This window comes from Oncorhynchus keta, chromosome 6 (assembly GCF_023373465.1).
Source record: "Oncorhynchus keta strain PuntledgeMale-10-30-2019 chromosome 6, Oket_V2, whole genome shotgun sequence".
Lineage (NCBI taxonomy): Eukaryota > Metazoa > Chordata > Actinopteri > Salmoniformes > Salmonidae > Oncorhynchus > Oncorhynchus keta.
Window position 1 is genome coordinate 42,289,149 of NC_068426.1, and position 24,548 is coordinate 42,313,696.

Below are 24,548 nucleotides of genomic sequence, written 5' to 3' on the forward strand. Positions count from 1 at the left end.
ATTCATCAGGCTTTAGCCATGTTTCAGTCAGGCCAATCACATCAAGATTATGATCAGTGATTAGTTCATTGACTATAACTGCCTTGGAAGTGAGGGATCTAACATTAAGTAGCCCTATTTTGAGATGTGAGGTATCACAATCTCTTTCAATAATGGCAGGAATGGAGGAGGTCTTTATTCTAGTGAGATTGCTCAGGCGACCCCCACATCCGCAGAGTACGACCCTGCCTCACACAGGAAGCGGCGCAGGTCCTAATCCAGGCACTTGTCATCTCCCGTCTGGATTACTGCAACTCGCTGTTGGCTGGGCTCCCTGCCTGTGCCATTAAACCCCTACAACTCATCCAGAACGCCGCAGCCCGTCTGGTGTTCAACCTTCCCAAGTTCTCTCACGTCACCCCGCTCCTCCGCTCTCTCCACTGGCTTCCAGTTGAAGCTCGCATCCGCTACAAGACCATGGTGCTTGCCTACGGAGCTGTGAGGGGAACGGCACCTCAGTACCTCCAGGCTCTGATCAGGCCCTACACCCAAACAAGGGCACTGCGTTCATCCACCTCTGGCCTGCTCGCCTCCCTACCACTCAGGAAGTACAGTTCCCGCTCAGCCCAGTCAAAACTGTTCGCTGCTCTGGCCCCCAATGGTGGAACAAACTCCCTCACGACGCCAGGACAGCGGAGTCAATCACCACCTTCCGGAGACACCTGAAACCCCACCTCTTTAAGGAATACCTAGGATAGGATAAAGTAATCCTTCTCACCCCCCTTAAAAGATTTAGATGCACTATTGTAAAGTGGCTGTTCCACTGGATGTCATAAGGTGAATGCACCAATTTGTAAGTCGCTCTGGATAAGAGCGTCTGCTAAATGACTTAAATGTAATGTAAATGTAATGTAAATGTTTAGTTTTGCCCAACCTAGGTCGAGGCACAGACACAGTCTCAATGGGGATAGCTGAGCTGACTACGCTGAATGTGCTAGTGACAGACTCCACTAAGCTGGCAGGCTGGCTTTCAGCCTGCTGCCTGGCCTGCATCCTATTTCATTGTGGAGCTAGAGGAGTTAGAGCCCTGTCTATGTTGGTAGATAAAATGAGAGCTAGGATGGAGTCCGTCACTCCTCAACAGGCCAGGGAACAAACTGTTTCTACATATTGGTTATTGATTTGGACAGGTTAAAACTGTGTTTGGGTGAGTCCCAGAAAGAGGGCCAATTATCTACAAATGCCATCTTTTGGGGGTTGCAGAAAACAGTTTTCAACCAGAGATTGAGTTGTGAGTCTGCTGTAGAGCTCATCACCCCCTAACTGGGAGGTGGCCAGAGACAATTACTCAATGCCGACATCTTTCTAGCTGATTTACAGGCTGAAGCTATGTTGCGCTTGGTGACCTCTGACTGTTTCATCCTAACATCATTGGTGCTGACGTGGATAACAATATCCCTATACTGTCTACACTCACCAGTTAGCCAGCACCATCTTCAGATTAGCCTCAACGTCGGTAGCCCTGCCCCCTGGTAAACAGTGTATGACCGCTGGATGATTCGTTTTAAGTCTAATACTAATGGAGTCGCCAATGACCAGGGATTTCAATTTGTCAGAGCTAATGGCAGGAAGCTTCGGCGTCTGGAGGTCGGCGTCTGGAGGTCGGCGTCTGGAGGTCGGCTATTGGTCCAGCAAAAGCATACGGAGTGAAAAAGTTGAATGAAAAAAAGTTGAGTGAGGGGTAAAAATCAAAAAAATATAAACGGTAATTAAAAAGTAAAGTTGTCAGGTAGCAAAGTAAGGTTGGCAACAAAACGCACAGCAACACGTAAACACGTCTGCAAGTTGTTTTTCCTTTTTAATTAATTAGTAAACATTTCTAAGAACATAATTCCACTTTGACATTATGGGGGTATTGTGTGTAGGCCGGTAACAGCAAATTAAAACGTGCCCTTAAAGGGTTGAAAAAACAAACGTATTGAAGTGTATTGCCCAGACATGTTCACCCAATTTCCTTTTACAATTTACAACGAATGCAATACATGGTTTCAACTTTAAAGCCACGCTCAAGAGTAGAACAGGTGGTGATGGATAAGTTCAGTTCAAGGTTAGTCAAATGGATGAACCCTATGAAAGCTACCCGTGAACCCGAATGGCACCAGATAACCTAAGGAGCCTGTTTGAATGTGTGTTGATTAGTAGCAGTGAAGATGCCACTGGCCGTCCACTCATTTATAATCTTGTCTTTGGTCCCAAGGGTGGTGGTGAGGGAGTCTATACTGACCGCCTGGACCTCGATATACGCTCCTTCAGCTCTGACAACACTGACTCGGGGTCAGCTAGGGACATCTGGAACACAGGAAGATATCAAGGTCAGTTTTGTGTTTTTCCATCTAATGGTTAAATATTAGGATTTGTGGAGGGTAAGATGATTCTAGATCTGTGCCTAAGAATGATGAGCCAAAAAAACACCCAAAAAGTGACACACCTTGAATGAGCAGGGGTGTGTTCTTTTAGTTCACTTTTAGGTCATTCTCCCTCTTCAGAGCCTTGTTGAGAGCATCAGTCTTCTGAGCTAGCTCCTTCTTCAGGATGACCAGAGTATTCTTGGTGAGAGGGACCTTCTCCATGTTGTCCTCGTTGTTCTTCTTGGAGAGCTGCGCTACAGAGAGGGACAGAGCAGTTGAGGACAATGTTAGTGGGTTACCTTTCCCAGAGAGACTAAAGAAAGCAACGTTCAACCCAAAGTTTTCCCCCGTTTCCTGAATGCTTTGAAAAAATGCCTTCGAGATACGAGTTTCTCACCTTCCCTCTCCTCCAGCTTCTCCTGCAGAACTTTGATGGTTGGTCTGATCTCCATCACCTGGGACGGTGCAGGCTCCTTCTGCCCTAACTCAGCCAGGAACTGGTCTCTCTCCTGCCCACGCTCCAGAAGTTTCTTGAAGAGGAAATCAAATGTTTAACACACTGGAGCTCTCTTGTTCATAACCTTGCAAATTAAATAACCTTGCAATTATCTTTATTCAACGTTATTCTACGATGAGCAATTATTGCAAGGGAAATCAGGGATGATGTGTGCAGGCCAATGATGTGCGCAGGCTTTTGTTCTAGCCCAGCATTAACACACACATTATTTTATTTATTTCACCTTTATTTAATTAACCAGGTAGGCTAGTTAAGAACAAGTTCTCATTTGCAACTGCGACCTGGCCAAGATAAAGCATAGCAGTGTGAACAGACAACACAGAGTTACACATGGAGTAAACAATTAACAAGTCAATAACACAGTAGAAAAAAGAAGAAGAAAAAAAAGAGTCTATATACATTGTGTGCAAAAGGCATGAGGAGGTAGGGGAATAATTACAATTTAGCAGATTAAACACTGGAGTGATAAATGGTCAGATGGTCATGTGCAGGTAGAGATACTGGTGTGCAAAATAGCAGAAAAGTAAATAAATAAAAACAGTATGGGGATGAGGTAGGTAAATTGGGTGGGGTATTTACAGATGGACTATGTACAGCTGCAGCGATTGGTTAGCTGCTCAGATAGCAGATGTTTAAAGTTGGTGAGGGAGATAAAAGTCTCCAACTTCAATGATTTTTGCGATTCGTTCCAGTCACAGGCACCAGAGAACTGGAAGGAAAGGCGGCCAAATTAGGTGTTGGCTTTAGGGATGAACAGTGAGATACACCTGCTGGAGCGCGTGCTACGGGTGGGTGTTGCCATCGTGACCAGTGAACTGAGATAAGGCAGAGCTTTACCTTGCATGGACTTGTAGATGACCTGGAGCCAGTGGGTCTGGCGACGAATATGTAGCAAGGGCCAGCCGACGAGAGCATACAGGTCGCAGTGGTGGGTGGTATAAGGTGCTTTAGTAACAAAATGGATGGCACTGTGATAAACTGCATCCAGTTTGCTGAGTAGAGTATTGGAAGCTATTTTGTAGATGACATCGCCGAAGTCGAGGATCGGTAGGATAGTCAGTTTTACTAGGGTAAGTTTGGCGGTGTGAGTGAAGGAGGCTTTGTAGCGAATAGAAAGCCGACTCTAGATTTGATTTTAGATTGGATATGTTTGATATGAGTCTGGAAGGAGAGTTTACAGTCTAGCCAGACACCTAGGTACTTATAGATGTCCACATATTCTAGGTTGGAACCGCGGGTGCAGGCAGCGAACAGTTGAAAAGCATGAATTTGGTTTTACTAGCGTTTAAGAGCAGTTGGAGGCCACGGAAAGAGGGTTGTATGGCATTGAAGCTCGTTTGGAGGTTAGATAGCACAGTGTCCAAGGAAAGGCCAGAAGTATACAGAATGGTGTCGTCTGCGTAGAGGTGGATCAGGGAATCGCCCGCAGCAAGAGCAACATCATTGATATATACAGAGAAAAGAGTCGGCCCGAGAATTGAACCCTGTGGCACCCCCATAGAGACTGCCAGAGGACCAGACAACATGCCCTCCGATTTGACACACTGAACTCTGTCTGCAAAGTAGTTGGTGAACCAGGCAAGGCAGTCATCCGAAAAACCGAGGCTACTGAGTCTGCCGATAAGAATATGGTGATTGACAGAGTCGAAAGCCTTGGCCAGGTCGATGAAGACAGCTGCACAGTACTGTCTTTTATCGATGGAGGTTATGATATCGTTTAGTACCTTGAGCGTGGCTGAGGTGCACCAGTGACCGGCTCGGAAACCAGATTGCACAGCAGAGAAGGTACGGTGGGATTCGAGATAATATATAATAATAATAACCAAAGTGTCTTCCATTTTTACTGCGTATGAGTTGGGCAGGAGCAAAATCCTACACATAGTGAAGCCAGCACCCATATAAATCCTAAACTCTTAAAAAATGAGCCCCACACTTTACAAAATAGTCATTTCTTTACAATGCATCTAACCAAATAACTGAGTAGCGCTTTTTTTTCGGTCCCACTTACGTTGATGATGGAGTCCTTCTCCGTCAGCAGGGCCCTGAGCTCGGCAGTCTCCAGGTAACCCTCCTGTGTTGCCTCAGAACTCTGTTTCTCTGCCAAGGCCAGCTGCTGCTGCCGGACAAACAGCTGTCGCTTCAGCTCCTGGATCTCCTGGGTGCGCTCAGACAGTGTGCGGTTATAGTGCTCCGCTGACTCCTGGTAAGAAAACACAGACATGAGAGATCATAAAACTACACCTCCTGTAAAAATGACATGTTATTGGGTGTAGATGAATGTGTCTGAGACAGATTGGAGGATATGAACGTGTGTGTGTGTGTGTGTGTGTGTGTGTGTGTGTGTGTGTGTGTGTGTGTGTGTGTGTACATTGAGCAGCTGGTCGTTGCTGCTGATGGTGGACAGCAGACCCTCCACGGTGCTCTTGTTGTTCTCCACCAGCCTCTCCCGGGCCTTGACTGCCTCCGCCAGCATGGCCTCTGTCACCTTTAACCTCTGACCCATCTGCTCTGCAAGATCACAGGCCTGAGACTGGGACTGACTAAGCAAGGCATTCGCCATCTCCTACACACAGAGAGGGCGATGGAGAGACACGGAGAGAAAGAATGAGTTGAATTTATATTTTTGTTCAACCTTTATTTATCCAGCTTTGTATTTGTTGTGAGTATATTGCAAACTGTGTGTTTTTCTATGTGTTATGTACAGTTCAAGTCAGGCCGGCAGGGTAGCCTAGTGGTTAGAGCGTTGGACTAGTAATGGAAAGGTTGCGAGTTCAAACCCCCGAGCTGACAAGATACAAATCTGTCGTTCTGCCCCTGAACAGGCAGTTAACCCACTGTTCCTAGGCCGTCATTGAAAATAATGATTTTTTTCTTAACTGACTTGCCTGGTTAAATAAAGGTAAAATAAATAATACAAAAATGCAAGTGTTTCTCTATATTTTCACTATTTTCTACATTGTAGAATAATAGTGAAGACATCAAAACTATGAAATAACACATATGGAATCATGTAGTAACCAAAAAAGTTTGAGATTCTTCAAAGAAGCCACCCTTTGCCTTGATGACAGCTTTGCAAACTCTTGGCATTCTCTCAACCAGCTTCACCTGGAATGCTTTTCCAACAGTCTAGAAGGAGTTCCCACTTATGCTTAACACTTGTTGCCTGATTTTCCTTCACTCTGTGGTCCAACTCATCCCAAACCATCTCAATTGGGTTGAGGTCTGATGATTGTGGAGGCCAGGTCATCTGATGCAACACTCCATCACTCTCCTTCTTGGTCAAATAGCCCTTACACAGCCTGGAGGTGTTTTGGGTCATTGTCCTGTTGAAAAACAAATGATACTAACACTAAGCGCAAACCAGATGGGATTGGGTATCATTGCAGAATGCTGTGGTAGCCATGCTGGTTAAGTGTGCCTTGAATTCTAAATAAATCACAGACAGTGTCACCAGCAAAGCACCCCCACACCATCACACCTCTTTCCTCATGCTTTACGGTGCTTTACGGTGGGAACCACACATGTAGAGATCCTCCATTCACCTACTCTGCGTCTCACAGCGACACGGTGGTTGGAACCAAAAATCACACATTTGGACTCATCAGACCAAAGGACAGATTTCTACCGGTCTAATGTCTATTGCTCGTGTTTCTTGGCCCAAGCAAGTCTCTTCCTCTTATTGGTGTCCTTTAGTAGTGGTTTGTTTGCATCAATTCGACCATGAAGGCCTGATTAACACAGTCTCCTCTGAACAGTTGATGTTGAGATGTGTCTGTTACTTGAGCTCTGAAGCATTCATTTGGGCTGAAATATCTGAGGTGCAGTTAACTCTAATGAACTTATCGTCTGAAGCAGAGGTAACTCTGGGTCTTCCTTTCCTGTGGCGGTCCTCATGAGAGCCAGTTTCATCATAGCGCTTGGTGGTTCTTGCGACTGCACTTGAAGAAACTTTCAATGTTCTTGACATTTTCAGGATTGACTGACTTTCATGTCTTAAAGTAATGATGGACTGCTGTTTCTCTTTGCTTATTTGAGCTGTTCTTGCCATAATATGGACTTGGTCTTTTACCAAATAGGGCTATCTTCTGTATACCAACCCTACCTTGTCACAACACAACTGATTGGCTCAACACATTAAGAAGGAAAGAAATTCCACAAATAAACTTTTAACAATGCACACCTGTTAATTGAAATGCATTCCAGGTGACTACCTCATGAAGCTGGTTGAGAGAATGCCAAGAGTGTGCAAAGCTGTCATCGAGGCAAAGGGAGGATACTTCGAAGAATCTCAAATATAAAATATTTTGATTTGTTTAACACTTTTTTGGTTACTACATGAATCCGTATGTGTAATGTCATAGTTTTGATGTATTCACTATTGTTCTACAATGTAAACATTTGTCAAAATAAAGAAAAAACTTTTGATGGATAGTGTGTATCTACGGGGGTATGTACATACTGTAAGTATGTGTCTATGTGTGAGTGAATGAATGAATGAATGAATGAGTGGGTGGATGGGTGAGTGAGTGCATGCATTAGCATGTTTCTTTGTGCGTGTCTCAGCAGCCTACCTCCATGTCCTTGGTCTTGCACTCCAGGCAGAGCTGCAGCTGGCTAATGATGGCATCCTTCTCCTTGCAGGCCCAGTTCAGGTTGTCCTCCACGTCCTGCTTGGCCTGCTGCAGATTTTTCAGCATGTTCACAAGGTACTGTAGCTCCACGTCCTTCTCCTTTATCAACGTGTCAAAACTCTGGAGTTCGGGAGAGAGAATATGTGTTAGTTCAAGAGGTGTGAAAAATAGTGCCGCCTGAGACTTCACTGAACATGCTTTTTACCCCAGGAGTAAGGTAAGGTGTAGCTATCACCATCAAATCCTCTCAGATCTCCACAAGTGTCTAGGGATTGCAAACAGTGTGAGCACTGAGCAGTCAAGGTAGTGTGAACAGCACTAGTGGTCCCTACATTGATGGTGTCCTCGTTGTAAGACAGCAGTTTGTTGAGTCTCTCCAGGTCCCTCGTCTTCTCCCTGAGTGACAGGTGCAGCTGGTGGATCTCGTTGTCTTTCTCTTCTAGAGCCGCAAACTTATCATCCAGCGCTTCCTGTAGAGGAGCAATACAACAGGCTGATAATGAAGACTGTAGATGCTTACAACATTCTTTGTCAGATGAGACAGATCTAGAACACGAGAGAAAGTGTGTGTGTGTGTGTGTGTGAGTGAGTGAAATATGTTATTGTAAAAGGACATTGTTAGAAAGCACACCTCCAGAGCCTTCTCTTTCTGTTTCAGTTGTTCTCTAAGCTTCGACAGCATGGTGTCGCTTCCCCCAGGACTTCTGCTCTGTTCCATGTCTCTCGTTATGTTCATGTACTCCTGAGAGGAAGAGAGAAAATAGACAGAGAGAGGAGGTAGAGAAAGTGAGAGAAAATAGTGTGAAAGTTAGACAAGGAACAAGATAGAATAGAGACAGAAAAAAAAGAACCAGTCCCCGTGCCAGCAGCAGTCCCCGTGCCAGAACCAGTCCCCGTGCCAGAAACAGTTCCCGTGCCAGAACCAGTCCCCGTGCCAGAACCAGTCCCCGTGCCAGAACCAGTCCCCGTGCCAGCACCAGTCCCCGTGCCAGAAACAGTTCCCGTGCCAGAACCAGTCCCCGTGCCAGCACCAGTCCCCGTGCCAGAAACAGTTCCCGTGCCAGAACCAGTCCCCGTGCCAGATCCAGTCCCGTGCCAGATCCAGTCCCGTGCCAGAACCAGTCCCCGTGCCAGATCCAGTCCCCGTGCCAGCACCAGTCCCCGTGCCAGCACCAGCACCAGTCCCCGTGCCAGAACCAGTCCCCGTGCCAGCACCATTCCCCGTGCCAGATCCAGTCCCCGTGCCAGAACCAGTCCCCGTGCCAGCACCAGTCCCCGTGCCAGATCCAGTCCCCGTGCCAGAACCAGTCCCCGTGCCAGAACCAGTCCCCGTGCCAGCACCAGTCCCCGTGCCAGAACCAGTCCCCGTGCCAGAACCAGTCCCCGTGCCAGATCCAGTCCCCGTGCCAGCACCAGTCCCCGTGCCAGCACCAGTCCCCGTGCCAGATCCAGTCCCGTGCCAGAACCAGTCCCCGTGCCAGATCCAGTCCCGTGCCAGATCCAGTCCCCGTGCCAGCACCAGCACCAGTCCCCGTGCCAGAACCAGTCCCCGTGCCAGCACCATTCCCCGTGCCAGATCCAGTCCCCGTGCCAGAACCAGTCCCCGTGCCAGCACCAGTCCCCGTGCCAGCACCAGTCCCCGTGCCAGATCCAGTCCCCCGTGCCAGAACCAGTCCCCGTGCCAGAACCAGTCCCCGTGCCAGCACCAGTCCCCGTGCCAGAACCAGTCCCGTGCCAGAACCAGTCCCCGTGCCAGATCCAGTCCCCGTGCCAGAACCAGTCCCCGTGCCAGCACCAGTCCCCGTGCCAGAACCAGTCCCCGTGCCAGCACCAGTCCCCGTGCCAGAACCAGTCCCCGTGCCAGATCCAGTCCCCGTGCCAGAACCAGTCGTGCCAGATCCAGTCCCGTGCCAGAACCAGTCCCCGTGCCAGAACCAGTCCCCGTGCCAGAACCAGTCCCGTGCCAGCACCAGTCCCCGTGCCAGAACCAGTCCCCGTGCCAGCACCAGTCCCCGTGCCAGAACCAGTCCCCTTGCCAGCAGCAGTCCCCGTGCCAGAACCAGTCCCCGTGCCAGAAGCAGTCCCCGTGCCAGCAGCAGTCCCCGTGCCAGCAGCAGTCCCCCGTGCCAGAACCAGTCCCCCGTGCCAGAACCAGTCCCCGTGCCAGAACCAGTCCCCGTGCCAGCAGCAGTCCCCGTGCCAGCACCAGTCCCCGTGCCAGCACCAGTCCCCGTGCCAGCACCAGTCCCCGTGCCAGCACCAGTCCCCGTGCCAGCACCAGTCCCCGTGCCAGAACCAGTCCCCTTGCCAGCAGCAGTCCCCGTGCCAGAACCAGTCCCCGTGCCAGAAGCAGTCCCCGTGCCAGCAGCAGTCCCCGTGCCAGCAGCAGTCCCCGTGCCAGCAGCAGTCCCCGTGCCAGAACCAGTCCCCGTGCCAGAACCAGTCCCCGTGCCAGCAGCAGTCCCCGTGCCAGCACCAGTCCCCGTGCCAGCACCAGTCCCCGTGCCAGCACCAGTCCCCGTGCCAGCACCAGTCCCCGTGCCAGAACCAGTCCCCGTGCCAGCACCAGTCCCCGTGCCAGAACCAGTCCCCGTGCCAGCACCAGTCCCCGTGCCAGCACCAGTCCCCGTGCCAGCACCAGTCCCCGTGCCAGAACCAGTCCCCGTGCCAGATCCAGTCCCCGTGCCAGCACCAGTCCCCGTGCCAGCACCAGTCCCCGTGCCAGATCCAGTCCCCGTGCCAGAACCAGTCCCCGTGCCAGATCCAGTCCCCGTGCCAGATCCAGTCCCCGTGCCAGCACCAGCACCAGTCCCCGTGCCAGAACCAGTCCCCGTGCCAGCACCATTCCCGTGCCAGATCCAGTCCCCGTGCCAGAACCAGTCCCCGTGCCAGCACCAGTCCCCGTGCCAGCACCAGTCCCCGTGCCAGATCCAGTCCCCGTGCCAGAACCAGTCCCCGTGCCAGAACCAGTCCCCGTGCCAGCACCAGTCCCCGTGCCAGAACCAGTCCCCGTGCCAGAACCAGTCCCCGTGCCAGATCCAGTCCCCGTGCCAGAACCAGTCCCCGTGCCAGCACCAGTCCCCGTGCCAGAACCAGTCCCCGTGCCAGCACCAGTCCCCGTGCCAGAACCAGTCCCCGTGCCAGATCCAGTCCCCGTGCCAGAACCAGTCCCCGTGCCAGAACCAGTCCCCGTGCCAGAACCAGTCCCCGTGCCAGATCCAGTCCCCCGTGCCAGAACCAGTCCCCGTGCCAGAACCAGTCCCCGTGCCAGAACCAGTCCCCGTGCCAGCACCAGTCCCCGTGCCAGAACCAGTCCCCGTGCCAGCACCAGTCCCCGTGCCAGAACCAGTCCCCTTGCCAGCAGCAGTCCCCGTGCCAGAAGCAGTCCCCGTGCCAGAAGCAGTCCCCGTGCCAGCAGCAGTCCCCGTGCCAGCAGCAGTCCCCGTGCCAGAACCAGTCCCCGTGCCAGAACCAGTCCCCGTGCCAGAACCAGTCCCCGTGCCAGCAGCAGTGCCAGCACCAGTCCCCGTGCCAGCACCAGTCCCCGTGCCAGCACCAGTCCCCGTGCCAGCACCAGTCCCCGTGCCAGAACCAGTCCCCGTGCCAGCACCAGTCCCCGTGTCAGAACCAGTCCCCGTGCCAGCACCAGTCCCCGTGCCAGCACCAGTCCCCGTGCCAGAACCAGTCCCCGTGCCAGCACCAGTCCCCGTGCCAGAACCAGTCCCCGTGCCAGAACCAGTTCCCGTGCCAGCACCAGTCCCCGTGCCAGCACCAGTCCCCGTGCTAGAACCAGTCCCCGTGCTAGAACCAGTCCCCGTGCCATCACCAGTCCCCGTGCCAGAACCAGTCCCCGTGCCAGAACCAGTCCCCGTGCCAGCAGCAGTCCCCGTGCCAGAACCAGTCCCCGTGCCAGAACCAGTTCCCGTGCCAGCACCAGTCCCCGTGCCAGAACCAGTTCCCGTGCTAGCACATCGCCTTTACCTAGTTTCACCCATAGAAACTATAGAATTGGCCTCCCCAAATGGTCAGGGTTAGAGGCTCTAAACCCCTTCTATAGATTATATTTCCATGGTTTCACCTAGAGCTTCTCTAGTTCTTAGACTATCCATTTCTTCTTCACTGCCCTCCTGCATTATATCTCTCTACCTGCAGCTGCTGCTCCTTGTCGGTCAGGCAAGTGGTGAGGCGCTGGATGGTGACCTCATGGCCCTGCAGCCTCCTCTTGGTCTGCTCCAGCAGCTCCTGGTACTGCTGCTTCAGGCTGCTCTCCCTCTCACCCAGCTCCACGGTCAGTTTCTTCAGCTGGTTCTGCACCTCCTGGGGGTTAGAACAATGCCACTGAATGGTTGCATTGAAAATACGTATTTTCAACGGCTTTTCAACCAAAACCACATACAGTATTTTCAACGTCTTGTGCTCAAGGTTGATTACAGGTAGGGTCAGGAGTTCTCTTTCCTGGTCGGGTCACGTGGTTAGCAAAAGCACTGAGAATAAGTCACCCTCATATTTTGGGCAAAGGGCTTTGGGTAATACACTCTGCATTATATTACATAAAACCATGTAGTTATGTGGTAAAAAAAAAAAAACAGCAGACCTGCTGCCAGCTTGCCGTTATCAAAGTTTTCCCTCACAATGACAGAATAGAAATTCCTCCCGTGGGCTTACATTGAGGGCCTTGTCGACCTTCTGCTGCTGCAACTCCTCCAGCTCCTGGTCCAGCTGCTCCTTGGCCTGCTGCAGGTCGGACAGCTCCTGGTCCAGCTGCTCCTTGGCCTGCTGCAGGTCTGACAGCTCCTGGTCCAGCTGCTCCTTGGCCTGCTGCAGGTCGGACAGCTCCTGCTTCTGCCTGCCCAGGGAGCGCTGCAGCTTCTGGGCCTCCAGCAGCTTGGTTTGGTGCTCCCCTTGGAGCTGGGCCAGCTCCTCCTGCTTCTCCATCAAAAGGTTCTGGTGCTCCTCCACACCCTCGGGGAAAGCATGAAATTAGGATACAGTTAGAGAAGCAGGAGACCTCTTTTTTTGTCTTTTTAGTGTGTGGTGTGCATGTTGAGTCTGCATTTGTGACCTTTTGTAAACACGCATATACTGTACACACATTCAGTCCCTCCAAGACTTCAGGGGGATTTTATGTGATATTTGCAGACAAAAATGTTTGATTCTGCAGTGACAATTCTGACATTTTGCATGGCAATATGCAGGGATTTTCTCAAATTTGTCCCGAAAATGCGCTGACAAGAGAAAAAGTTTGATTGGGTCTTGATTGAACCATGAGGTAAATGTGCATTGGCTGGTTGAAATTGCGCGCCCTCTTTTTGAACTACGGTGATGTGTCAGTTTTATATGTAATATCGAGCTGATTTTAATTTTTTATGTGGTAACATTGCAGTGATTGGTCAAATTTGCAATCCCTTGCAAAATATGGGGAGCATTGTTAATTTTGCAAAAAGGTTTTGATCGCGGAATCCTGTAGGGACAGCACATTGGAATTACAGCAGAGTAGCAGAGTTACAATGCCTTTATAGGTGTTTAGCTAATGACATCATATGACAAAGCAAGCCCGACTGACGTGGCACACAGCCATTGGTTGATGAGTTTAGAGCGACTGCAATGTATTGAGACCAATGCTAAGTGTCTGGTCTGACGTCTTGCCTGGTATTTGTGGAGCTGGGCTTTGTGCGCCGTCTCCCTGGCTTTGACTAAAACCTCGTCCCTGTCCTCAATCTCATGGTATAGCTCTTCAATCTGGAACGAACAGACAGACAGACAGGCAGACAGGCAGACAGGCAGACAGGCAGGCAGGCAGGCAGGCAGGCAGGCAGGCAGGCAGGCAGGCAGGCAGGCAGGCAGACAGGTTAGTGTGATGATGTTACATAAGTCCTCAGTCTGCGTAACACAGATGGCATAGCGTATGGGGAGAAACTATAATGGTCAACATTCTGTCATACATTGGTATATTTACAACAGTATATTATCATTTCACACGATCAAATCGTGTTGTCATGGTCAACACTCATTGGAGAAAGAAAAGCAGTTGAAAAAGCAATATACAAATCAACCTTACCTCTTTTTCTTTCTCCTTGAGCAGCAGAGTGAGTCCCTGGATGGTTTTGTCTTGTTTCAGAGTGTTCTTTTTCTCAGAGGTGAGCTCGTTCTCAGTGTCCTCCAGTTTACCAGACAGCACCTATTAAAACACACCAGCAGTCAGGGACCTTAAGTAGCCAGAACAGTATATGAATCTGCCTCTAACATGTTAGATTGGTCATTTTCTCTTTCCACTTCAATCTACCTTGTTGTTGTTCTGGGTGTCCTCCAGGGTCTTGGAGAGGTTCTGGTTGGTTGCTCTGAACTGGTTCATCTCCTCACTCAGCTGCCTGTGGGCTGTCTTCAGTCTGCTCACTTCACTCTGATGCTCAGTGAAACCCTGGTTTGGACAAATGATTGCACCCCTGTTTTTGTTGGTACCAACGGCAACAATAATTTGAACTCAGCTAAATTATGTAAAATTAGCTAAACCCTGCTAACAAAGGACAAAAGGACATTGTGTTACCAGAGGGATTGTTTATAGCATTGTGTCCAATACTAGGACACATGGGCACAGAACATAGCTTCGAATCCCATTTACTTTTTGATCTTTAATCATTCAAAACCATGCGCAGCATTCAGTCTAGTTTAACCAGGCTACATTTCCAGGGCCTTTAGATACTCTACGGGTCTGGGCTGACTGGACTACCTCGACTCTGAGCGGCATGTAATCATCATTAAACTCCTCAGTGAGGTGCTGGAGGGACCTCCACTCTGCCTCCCTCAGTCTGTGCCAGGCCCAAGGGGTGAGGGTGCGTCTTGGGGGGAGCGGCTGTCCGTCGCTGGGCCTCCCGCGCAGTATGGGGATGCGGCTTCCGGGGGCACCTGGCACTGGTGGTCTGGGGATGGAGCGCAGCAGCTGCAGCAGGTCAGAGATGATGGAAGGCTGGGCTCTCTGGGGAGTGGTAGTGCTGGTAGCTGGGCCAACTGAGGGCGAACGCTCCCTCAATGGTATCTTCGACTCTCTGTGCTGTCTCTGTGGCAGGGGGCACAGGGGTTCTGTTTGTTGAGGGCGGTCAAGGTTGAGGGACTGGAGCGAGGCTGAGCGGAGCCTGGGGCCGGGAGAGGCGAGAGTACCCTTGCGGTAGACCAGGTCCAGGTAGATCAGGCTCCTGGAGCGGAGCCGTGATGACTGTATCCAGGGGTTCTTCACCTGGCAAAGATCTGTCCCTGCTTGCACCCTCCTGGGGACTGAGCTTGACCGACCTGTGACCCCCCCTGGACCACTCGGTCCACCCAGGAGGTCCATACTCACAGAGCGCCTCCCCCGACCATCCCCCTCCCCCGCGCCTTCCTTGGTCTGCCCCTCTGACGTACACTGCCCTCCCCCGTAATCCTCTGGGCTTCCCCCACCTTCAGAGGACCTCCAGAGGGGGACCTTAACATTGTTCTCTTCCCCCACATCGGGCCTCTTAGGCAAGGGGTTATGGCGTCCGTAGACGTGGGCCACACACTCCTTCAGGTGCTCCCTCTCCTGCTGCAGCTGCTGCACCAGAGTGGCGTGCTCCTCCTGCAGCCTGCCTATCTGCACATCGCACTGCACCACGCGCTCCAGTGTGAACACACACTTGCCGCACAGGAACTCTGAGGCCTGGCCGTCAGGGTCGCGGTCGACCTGGCGCCCCAGCACGTGGGACAGGATGACCTGGAGCTGCCGCTTGCCCAACGGGTTGAAGATCCAGCGGCACTGGCTGCCAATGAGGCGCACGCCGCAAACTCGGCACGGGTCCTTCATGATGATGACAAGAGGTCACAGTTCAGACACACTCAGATAGGCTCCTTGTATAAATGCTCCGATGTCCCGCAGTCGTCAGCTTGCCAGCCATGGCACACAGAAAATGCTCTCTATCCATCTCTGTGTCAGTGACAGCGCAGTAAGCTCGCAGTTTAGTCCAACACAAATAGTCTACTACAGACCCTAAATAACACTCCGCTGTCCCATGGTCGTCTGCCTGCCAATCATGGAACACAGCCTACTCTCCCTCTCTCTCTCTGACTGAAGAGGAGAGACTGACAGAGCTCTTCCTGGTGAGATCAGCGTAAGCGGTAAGAAATCTGTCCCTGCTACCTATCCCCTAATCCCTCCTCCACTGCCCCACACATTCAATCAGACTAAATCCCCTGGATGAGACCCGCTGTGATCTCCTGTGTTACGGCTGGCTGCTGTCCTCGTAATCCTGCCCCGTCAGACCCCTGGCCTGTCTACCTAGCCTAGCTGCACTCACAAGGACAACAGGCTCTGGGTTGGCCCTAGGTCTATACAGGTGAAGACTGACTTTGACTTGGGGTGGGTTAAGGTGTGGTAGTAGCTGGTACCCTTATCTTTGGCTGTCCTCCTGTAAATCTGATTTATCTCTTTTGAGATTAAGAGATTGCCTCACCTGGTCCTTAGTCCTCTGTGCCACCACCTGCCTCACCTCAGAAAACATGATAGGACCACAGTGATATACTGCCTGACAACTTAGACCTCTATGTGTGTCCCTCTCGGACACTTTCAAACACACACACAAAATCTTCAACAATCCACCTGTGGCCTGGCCTCCTTTACCCACTTAAACCATCTAATCTAATCTGACAGGCAGCCCAGACAGAACCCAACAGGTGTTATATTTTTTTATATAAAGTTCATCTATGAATAACCCTGTGAGGACAACTCTCGCTTGCTGGGTGCTACTGCTGTATTACCTAATAGCCTGGGCAAAGAGTGTGGAGCAAACATGGGCACTGCCAGAGACAGACTTACAGATAGTGTCCACTCCTACTCTCTTCTGATGTGCTCTGCTCCCAACCACACCCCAGAAACAGACACACTCAACTAGAGTGGGCCTCTGTGACATAGGCTCGGGCAGAGAGGCCCACTCACTCATTTGTAATAACTTCTGTGCAGTTGTGAAATAGATCACCTCCCTTCATAATAAATAACTCAACATACAGTACATGGCAAAGTCATTGTTCTTTTGACTAGGCCCTAAGTGTTTTCAGTGCTGCCTTATCATCCCTTTGACTTAAATATCTTTAGCCTGACGTAAACATCTTGACACACAGCTGTTTCAGAGGACATGGAGGAAGATTTCCATGTTAATAACTTCTTATGGCTGGGGGCAGTATTGAGTAGCTTGGGTGAATAAGTTGCCCAAAGTAAATGGCCTGCTCCTCAGTCTCAGTTGCTAATATATGCATATTATCATTAGTATTGGATAGAACACACTCTAAAGTTTCTAAAACTGTTTGAATGATGTCTGCGAGTATAACAGAACTCATATGGCAGGCACAATCCTGAGGAGAAAACAGGAAGTGAGAAATCTGAGCTTGGTATGTATTCACAACAGTTCCCAATGAAATCCCCTTGAGATATTAATGATGTTGCACTTCCTATGGGTTGCACTAGATGTCAACCATCTATAGAAATTTGAACGAGACTTCTACTGTGTTGTGGGACTGAATGAGAGCAGAATCTATCAGGTGACTGGCAGTCAGCCATTTTCTGATCACGCGCATATCTCATGGTATCCACTTGCGTTCCATTGCTCATCAAGACACAAAGGAATACTCCGGTTGGAACTTTATTGAAGCTATATGTTAAAAACATCCTAATGATTGATTCTGTACTTAGTTTGAAATGTTTCTTCGTCCTGTAATATAACTTTTTGAAGTTTTTGTCCGATGTAACGCTGACCAGAATGAGCGATTGGATATGTATACCAAATGCGCTAACAAAAGGAGGTATTTGGACATAAATAATGGACATTATCGAACAAAACAAACATTTGTTGTGGACCTGGGATTCCTGGAGTGCTTTCTGATGAAGATCATCAAAGGTAAGGGAATATGGCGGCTATTGTGACTATTTCTTCTGAGCGCCGTCTCAGATTATTGCACGGTTTGCTTATTCCGTAAAGTTTTTTTGAAATCAGACGGTTGCATTAAGGAGAGGTATATCTATAATTCCATGTGTATAACTTGTATTATCATCTACATTTATGATGAGTATTTCTGTTGAATGATGTGGCTATGCAAAATCACTGGATGTTTTTGGAACTAGCCTATGTAAACTCATATTTTGATAAATATGAACTTTATCAAACAAAACATACATATATTGTGTAACATGAAGTCCAATGTGTGTCACCTGATGAAGATCATCAAAGGTTAGTGATGCATTTTTATTTCTATTTGTGCTTTTTGTGACTCCTCTTTGGTTGGGAAAATGGCTATTTTTATTGTGGTTTGGTGGTCACCTAACATAACCGTTTGTGGTGCTTTCGCTGTAAAGCCTATTTGAAATTGGACACTGTGGCGGGATTAACAACAAGACTACCTTTAAAACTGTATAAGATACATGTATGTTTGAGGAATTTGAATTATGAGATTTTTGATGTTTTGAATTTGGCGCCCTGCACTTTCAATTACCACAAGTTAATGAGAAGGGTGTGTTTGAAAGGATGCACATAACTCTGCAATGGTGGGTTGTATTGGAGAGTCTCAGTCTTGAATCATTTTCCACACACAGTCTGTGCCTGTATTTAGTTTTCATGCAAGTGAGGGCCGAGAATCCACTCTCACACACGTGGTTGCAAAGGGTATCAGTGTCTTAACAACGCAATTTGCCAAGGCAAGAAACTCTGAGCGCAGCCCAATCCAGATATCTGGTAGTGGCTTCTGATTAAATTCTGTTTTCACAGAACCACTTGTTGCAATTTTGATGAGGCTCTCATGTTCAGATATTGGTAAGTGGACTGGAGGAATGACAGGGATAACGAATCCAGTTGTTTGTGTCATCTGTTTCAGGAAAGTACCTGCATAATTGCGCACTCCGGTGCTTCGCTGTATCACATTTGACATTGTCCCTAAGCTTGAGTTAATTTGCACACAAATCATACAATGATGGAAAGACATGAGTGTTGTCCTTGTTAATACAGACAGAGAAGAGCTCCAACTTTTTAATCATAGCCTCAATTTTGTCCCGCACACTGAATATAGTTGCAGAGAGAACCTAGATTCAGATAATTCAGGGGAGAAAAAACATCACCCAGATAGGCCAGTCGTGTGAGAAACTCGTCATCATGCATACGATCAGTGAAAATTATGGTCAGTAAAGAACTTTAAGCTCGTCTCTCAATTCAAAAAAGCGTGTCAATACTTTGCCCCTTGATAACCAGCGCACTTCTGTATGTTGTTAAAGCACTACATGGTCGCTGCCCATATCTTTGCGTAATGCAGAAAATACACGAGAGTTCAGGGGCCTTGTTATAACAAAGTAAACCATTTTCACTCTAGTGTCCAAAACGTCTTTCAAGCTGTCAGACATTCCCTTGGCAGCAAGAGCCTCTCGGTGGATGCTGCAATGTACTCAAGTGGCGTCGGGAGCTACTGCAGTGTACCCAAGTGGCGTTACCACCATCAATACAGATAGCAACACATCTTGACCACCAAAGTCCATTTGATGTCACAAAGCTGTCCAGTACTTTAAAAAAATATCTTCTCATGTTGTCCTGGTTTCGAGTGGTTTGCAGAAGAAGATAATTCCTTAATTGATCCCACATAAATAACATGCCAGGACCTGTGCCAGGTCCGCCACGTCTGTTGACTCATCCAGCTGTAACGCATAGAATTCAATGGCTTGTATGCGAACGGTTTCAAAACATCTCACTGCCATGTCACTGATGCGTCGTGAAACAGTGTAGTTTGATGAAGACAATGTCTATATAGTTTATTGGGCCTTTTCCCCCTGCATTGTCCCAGCCATATCCACGGCAGCAGGAAGAATTAAGTTCTCCACAATAGTGTGGGGCTTTCCTGTCCTAGCCACTCGGTAGCTCACCATATAAGACACTTCTAGCCCCTTCTTATTAATTGTATCTGTTGCTTTTACGACTTGAAAGTTGTCTTAATTCTCACTCAAAAAATTCCCGTGGCTAATTTTCTAAATTGTCATGTTTCGTTTCTAAATGTCTGCACAAGAGTGAAGTTTTCCCGCAAGATAGTAACGGTTAATGCGATTGGATGTTCATTATTTGACTAGGCTACCTGTATTTTACATTGTGTTGTTATTTCTCTGAAAACTAGATGGTTTCATTTTATTTTTGGCAGTGAAAAAAAAAAAAACTCACCCAAATGTATAGCCCCGTTTGAAATTGTGAAGATTTCTAAAAGAAAAATGTTTTTATAAATACACATTCATTTGGCGTACCCCATACGGCATTGCACGTATCCCTGGAGAAACAAAAACTGTGGAGCTTTTAGATTTTTATACTCTAGTCAAAGGAATATGATTATTTTATAGCAATTTTTTTATTTATTTTACTTTTATTTAACTAGGCAAGTCAGTTAAGAACAAATTCTTATTTTCAATGATAGCCTAGGAACAGTGGGTTAACTGCCTTGTTCAGGGGCAGAACGACAGATTTTTACCTTGTCAGCTCGGAGATTAGATTTTGCAACCTTTCGGTTACTAGTCCAACGCTCTAACCACCAGGCTACCTGCTGGTTACTAGTCCAACGCTCTAACCACTAGGCTACCTGCTGGTTACTAGTCCAACGCTCTAACCACTAGGCTACCTGCTGGTTACTAGTCCAACGCTCTAACCACTAGGCTACCTGTTGGTTACTAGTCCAACGCTCTAACCACTAGGCTACCTGCTGGTTACTAGTCCAACGCTCTAACCACTAGGCTACCTGCTGGTTACTAGTCCAACGCTCTAACCACTAGGCTACCTGCTGGTTACTAGTCCAACGCTCTAACCACTAGGCTACCTGCTGGTTACTAGTCCAACACTCTAAAAACCAGGCTACCTGTTGGTTACTAGTCCAACGCTCTAACCACTAGGCTACCTGCTGGTTACTAGTCCAACGCTCTAACCACTAGGCTACCTGCTGGTTACTAGTCCAACGCTCTAACCACTAGGCTACCTGCTGGTTACTAGTCCAACGCTCTAACCACTAGGCTACCTGCTGGTTACTAGTCCAACGCTCTAACCACTAGGCTACCTGCTGGTTACTAGTCCAACACTCTAACCACTAGGCTACCTGCTGGTTACTAGTCCAACGCTCTAACCACCAGGCTACCTGCTGGTTACTAGTCCAACGCTCTAACCACTAGGCTACCTGCCTCTAACCACTAGGCTACCTGCTGGTTACTAGTCCAACGCTCTAACCACTAGGCTACCTGCTGGTTACTAGTCCAACACTCTAACCACTAGGCTACCTGCTGGTTACTAGTCCAACACTCTAACCACTAGGCTACCTGCTGGTTACTAGTCCAACGCTCTAACCACCAGGCTACCTGCTGGTTACTAGTCCAACGCTCTAACCACTAGGCTACCTGCTGGTTACTAGTCCAACGCTCTAACCACTAGGCTACCTGCCTCTAACCACTAGGCTACCTGCTGGTTACGAGAGTTGCACCCCTTCTGAAAAAACCTACACTCGATCCCTCCGATGTCAACAACTACAGACCAGTATCCCTTCTCTCTTTTCTCTCCAAAACTCTTGAGCGTGCCGTCCTTGGCCAGCTCTACCGCTATCTCTCTCAGAATGACCTTCTTGATCCAAATCAGTCAGGTTTCAAGACTAGTCATTCAACTGAGACTGCTCTTCTCTGTATCACGGAGGCGCTCCGCACTGCTAAAGCTAACTCTCTCTCCTCTCATCCTTCTAGACCTATCGGCTGCCTTCGATACTGTGAACCATCAGATCCTCCTCTCCACCCTCTCCGAGTTGGGCATCTCCGGCGCGGCCCACGCTTGGATTGCGTCCTACCTGACAGGTCGCTCCTACCAGGTGGCGTGGCGAGAATCTGTCTCCTCACCACGCGCTCTCACCACTGGTGTCCCCCAGGGCTCTGTTCTAGGCCCTCTCTTATTCTCGCTATACACCAAGTCACTTGGCTCTGTCATAACCTCACATGGTCTCTCCTATCATTGCTATGCAGACGACACACAATTAATCTTCTCCTTTCCCCCTTCTGATGACCAGGTGGCGAATCGCATCTCTGCATGTCTGGCAGACATATCAGTGTGGATGACGGATCACCACCTCAAGCTGAACCTCAGCAAGACGGAGTTCCTCTTCCTCCCGGGGAAGGACTGCCCGTTCCATGATCTCGCCATCACGGTTGACAACTCCATTGTGTCCTCCTCCCAGAGCGCTAAGAACCTTGGCGTGATCCTGGACAACACCCTGTCGTTCTCAACTAACATCAAGGCGGTGTCCCGTTCCTGTAGGTTCATGCTCTACAACATCCGCAGAGTACGACCCTGCCTCACACAGGAAGCGGCGCAGGTCCTAATCCAGGCACTTGTCATCTCCCGTCTTGATTACTGCAACTCGCTGTTGGCTGGGCTCCCTGCCTGTGCCATTAAACCCCTACAACTCATCCAGAACGCCGCAGCCCGTCTGGTGTTAAACCTTCCCAAGTTCTCTCACGTCACCCCGCTCCTCCGCTCTCTCCACTGGCTTCCAGTTGAAGCTCGCATCCGCTACAAGACCATGGTGCTTGCCTACGGAGCTGTGAGGGGAACGGCACCTCAGTACCTCCAGGCTCTGATCAGGCCCTACACCCAAACAAGGGCACTGCGTTCATCCACCTCTGGCCTGCTCGCCTCCCTACCACTGAGGAAGTACAGTTCCCACTCAGCCCAGTCAAAACTGTTCGCTGCTCTGGCCCTCCAATGGTGGAACAAACTCCCTCACGATGCCAGGACAGCGGAGTCAATCACCACCTTCCGGAGACACCTGAAACCCCACCTCTTCAAGGAATACCTAGGATAGGGTAAGTAATCCTTCTCACCCCCCCCCCCTAAAAAGATTTAGATGCACTATTGTAAAGTGGCTGTTCCACTGGATGTCATAAGGTGTATGCACCAAGTTGTAAGTCGCTCTGGATAAGAGCGTCTGCTAAATGACTTAAATGTAAATGTTAAATGTAGTCCAACGCTCTAACCACTAGTCTACCTGCTGGTTACTAGTCCAACGCTCTAACCACCAGGCTACCTGCTGGTTACTAGTCCAACGCTCTAACCACTAGGCTACCTGCCTCTAACCACTAGGCTACCTGCTGGTTACTAGTCCAACGCTCTAACCACTAGGCTACCTGCCTCTAACCACCAGGCCACCTGCTGGTTACTAGTCCAACACTCTAACCACCAGGCTACCTGCTGGTTACTAGTCCAACGCTCTAACCACCAGGCTACCTGCTGGTTACTGACCCAACGCTCTAACCACTAGGCTACCTGCTTGTTACTGACCCAACACTCTAACCACCAGGCTACCTGCTGGTTACTGACCCAACGCTCTAACCACTAGGCTACCTGCTTGTTACTGACCCAACACTCTAACCACCAGGCAACCTGCTGGTTACTGACCCAATGCTCTAACCACCAGGCAACCTGCTGGTTACTGACCCAACACTCTAACCACCAGGCAACCTGCTGGTTACTGACCCAACACTCTAACCACCAGGCAACCTGCTGGTTACTGACCCAACGCTCTAACCACCAGGCAACCTGCTGGTTACTGACCCAACGCTCTAACCACCAGGCTACCTGCATCTAACCACCAGGCTACCTGCTGGTTACTGACCCAACACTCTAACCACCAGGCTACCTGCCGCCCCAATGTGACTTGTAATAACCTAAATCACATAAACATCAATAATCACTTCTATAGTTCAGATTAGATCAGTTGGTATATCATAAGTATTTAGATTGTCATTATGAAGACACCTATTGGATAAATGTGTAAACTTTTGGGGCTAGTTTCAGGCCTTGTGGGTAGGTTTTGCGTGGTCATTGGGATAGAAATGTTAGCTTGACCTGGCAACACAGGTTAGAGGATGCCACCGTCACATGCACACCTCGGCAGCCGAGAACAACCATGAATTATGGAGTAGGGCTTAACCAGAATTAACTGCGAGAAATACCTAAACAAATAATGTTTGACCTGACAGTTTTTGTTTGGTGTTTGCAACGTTATTTGGGAAGGGCGACCCATTACAATTCCATTAGCTTCAGAATAAAATAGGCCTAATTAAAGCATACGCACGTTATCGGTCAGAGCACGACAAAAACAATTATTCATGGGATTTCAAATAATATATACATGTAAATGCTAAATACCTGCAATGTGCGGGTGACGACGCCTGCGTCAGAAGAAATATTTTCGAGATTGAAATCCATCGTATCAGTGTGTGCACAGCTACATTGGCTTGTGTCCAATGCAAAGGGGCATCCTATCGCGATTATGTAGTACACAAACCCAGGACTAGCCTCTAAATAGATTGGCTTTTTCTCAGAAATCTACCATTTATCTTCTTAAATTTAGATTTGAAACCTAACCTTAATCACACTGCTAACCTTACGACTAACCCGAACCATACTAACCATAAATTAAGACCAAAATGCAAATATTTATTTTCATGCATTTTTACAATTGGCTTTAACCAAATTTCACTTTGTGGCTGTGCTATCATGTATAGAAATGCTGGGCAGGCCATTATTTTGGCTACAATGCCTATGTCCCAATAGGATGACAATGCACCCATCCACAGGAAATGAGTGGTCACTGAATGGTTTGATGAGCATAAAAACGATGTAAACCACATGCAGTGACCATTTCAGTTGCATGATCTCAACCCTATGAAACAGTGAGATTCTGGAAGCGGTGCCTCCGACAGCGTTTTCCACCGCTATCGACAAAACACCAAATGAGTTTATCATGGAAAAATGGCGTTGCATCTCTCCAATAGACTTCCAGACACAGTTCCCAAGGGGTCCCCCAGCAGAACTTCAGGAAATAAGCTTTACCCCCTGGGGTCGATGTCCACCCCGCTGCGGAAATCAAATGAGCTTTAAAAAAAAAAATCCCCAGAAAAAATCTGTCAGTTTAAGATAGAGATGTTTTTTGCATTGGATGCATCTCAATCAACCGCACCCACCT

The 24,548-nt window shown here is 49.0% G+C and overlaps 1 protein-coding gene across 3 annotated transcripts; it reads right to left on the minus strand.

Moving 5' to 3' along the window:
- Positions 1-1,812: 1,812 nt before the first annotated feature.
- LOC118385598 (myomegalin-like) lies at positions 1,813-23,943 on the minus strand. Of its 3 annotated transcripts, none has more exons than XR_008139559.1 (14): positions 14,263-15,690; positions 13,819-13,953; positions 13,594-13,713; positions 13,182-13,274; positions 12,201-12,497; positions 11,682-11,852; positions 8,167-8,277; positions 7,868-8,005; positions 7,476-7,655; positions 5,273-5,467; positions 4,913-5,104; positions 2,785-2,917; positions 2,468-2,636; positions 1,813-2,328 (listed from the first exon to the last, which is right to left on the minus strand). XR_008139559.1 is itself a non-coding variant. In XM_052521650.1 (14 exons), exons 1-13 carry the CDS (start codon positions 23,786-23,788, stop codon positions 2,493-2,495), a joined length of 1,974 nt encoding a protein of 657 aa, XP_052377610.1. In that variant the 5' UTR covers positions 23,789-23,943; the 3' UTR covers positions 1,813-2,328; positions 2,468-2,492. The 3 variants fall into 3 exon arrangements, 2 of the variants coding, with proteins under 2 accessions (XP_052377610.1, XP_035628710.1); XM_052521650.1 differs by lacking the exon at positions 14,263-15,690 and adding an exon at positions 23,729-23,943 and having other exon boundaries at positions 2,468-2,641; XM_035772817.2 differs by having other exon boundaries at positions 2,468-2,641; positions 14,263-15,688.
- Between the last annotated feature and the right edge of the window lie 605 nt (positions 23,944-24,548).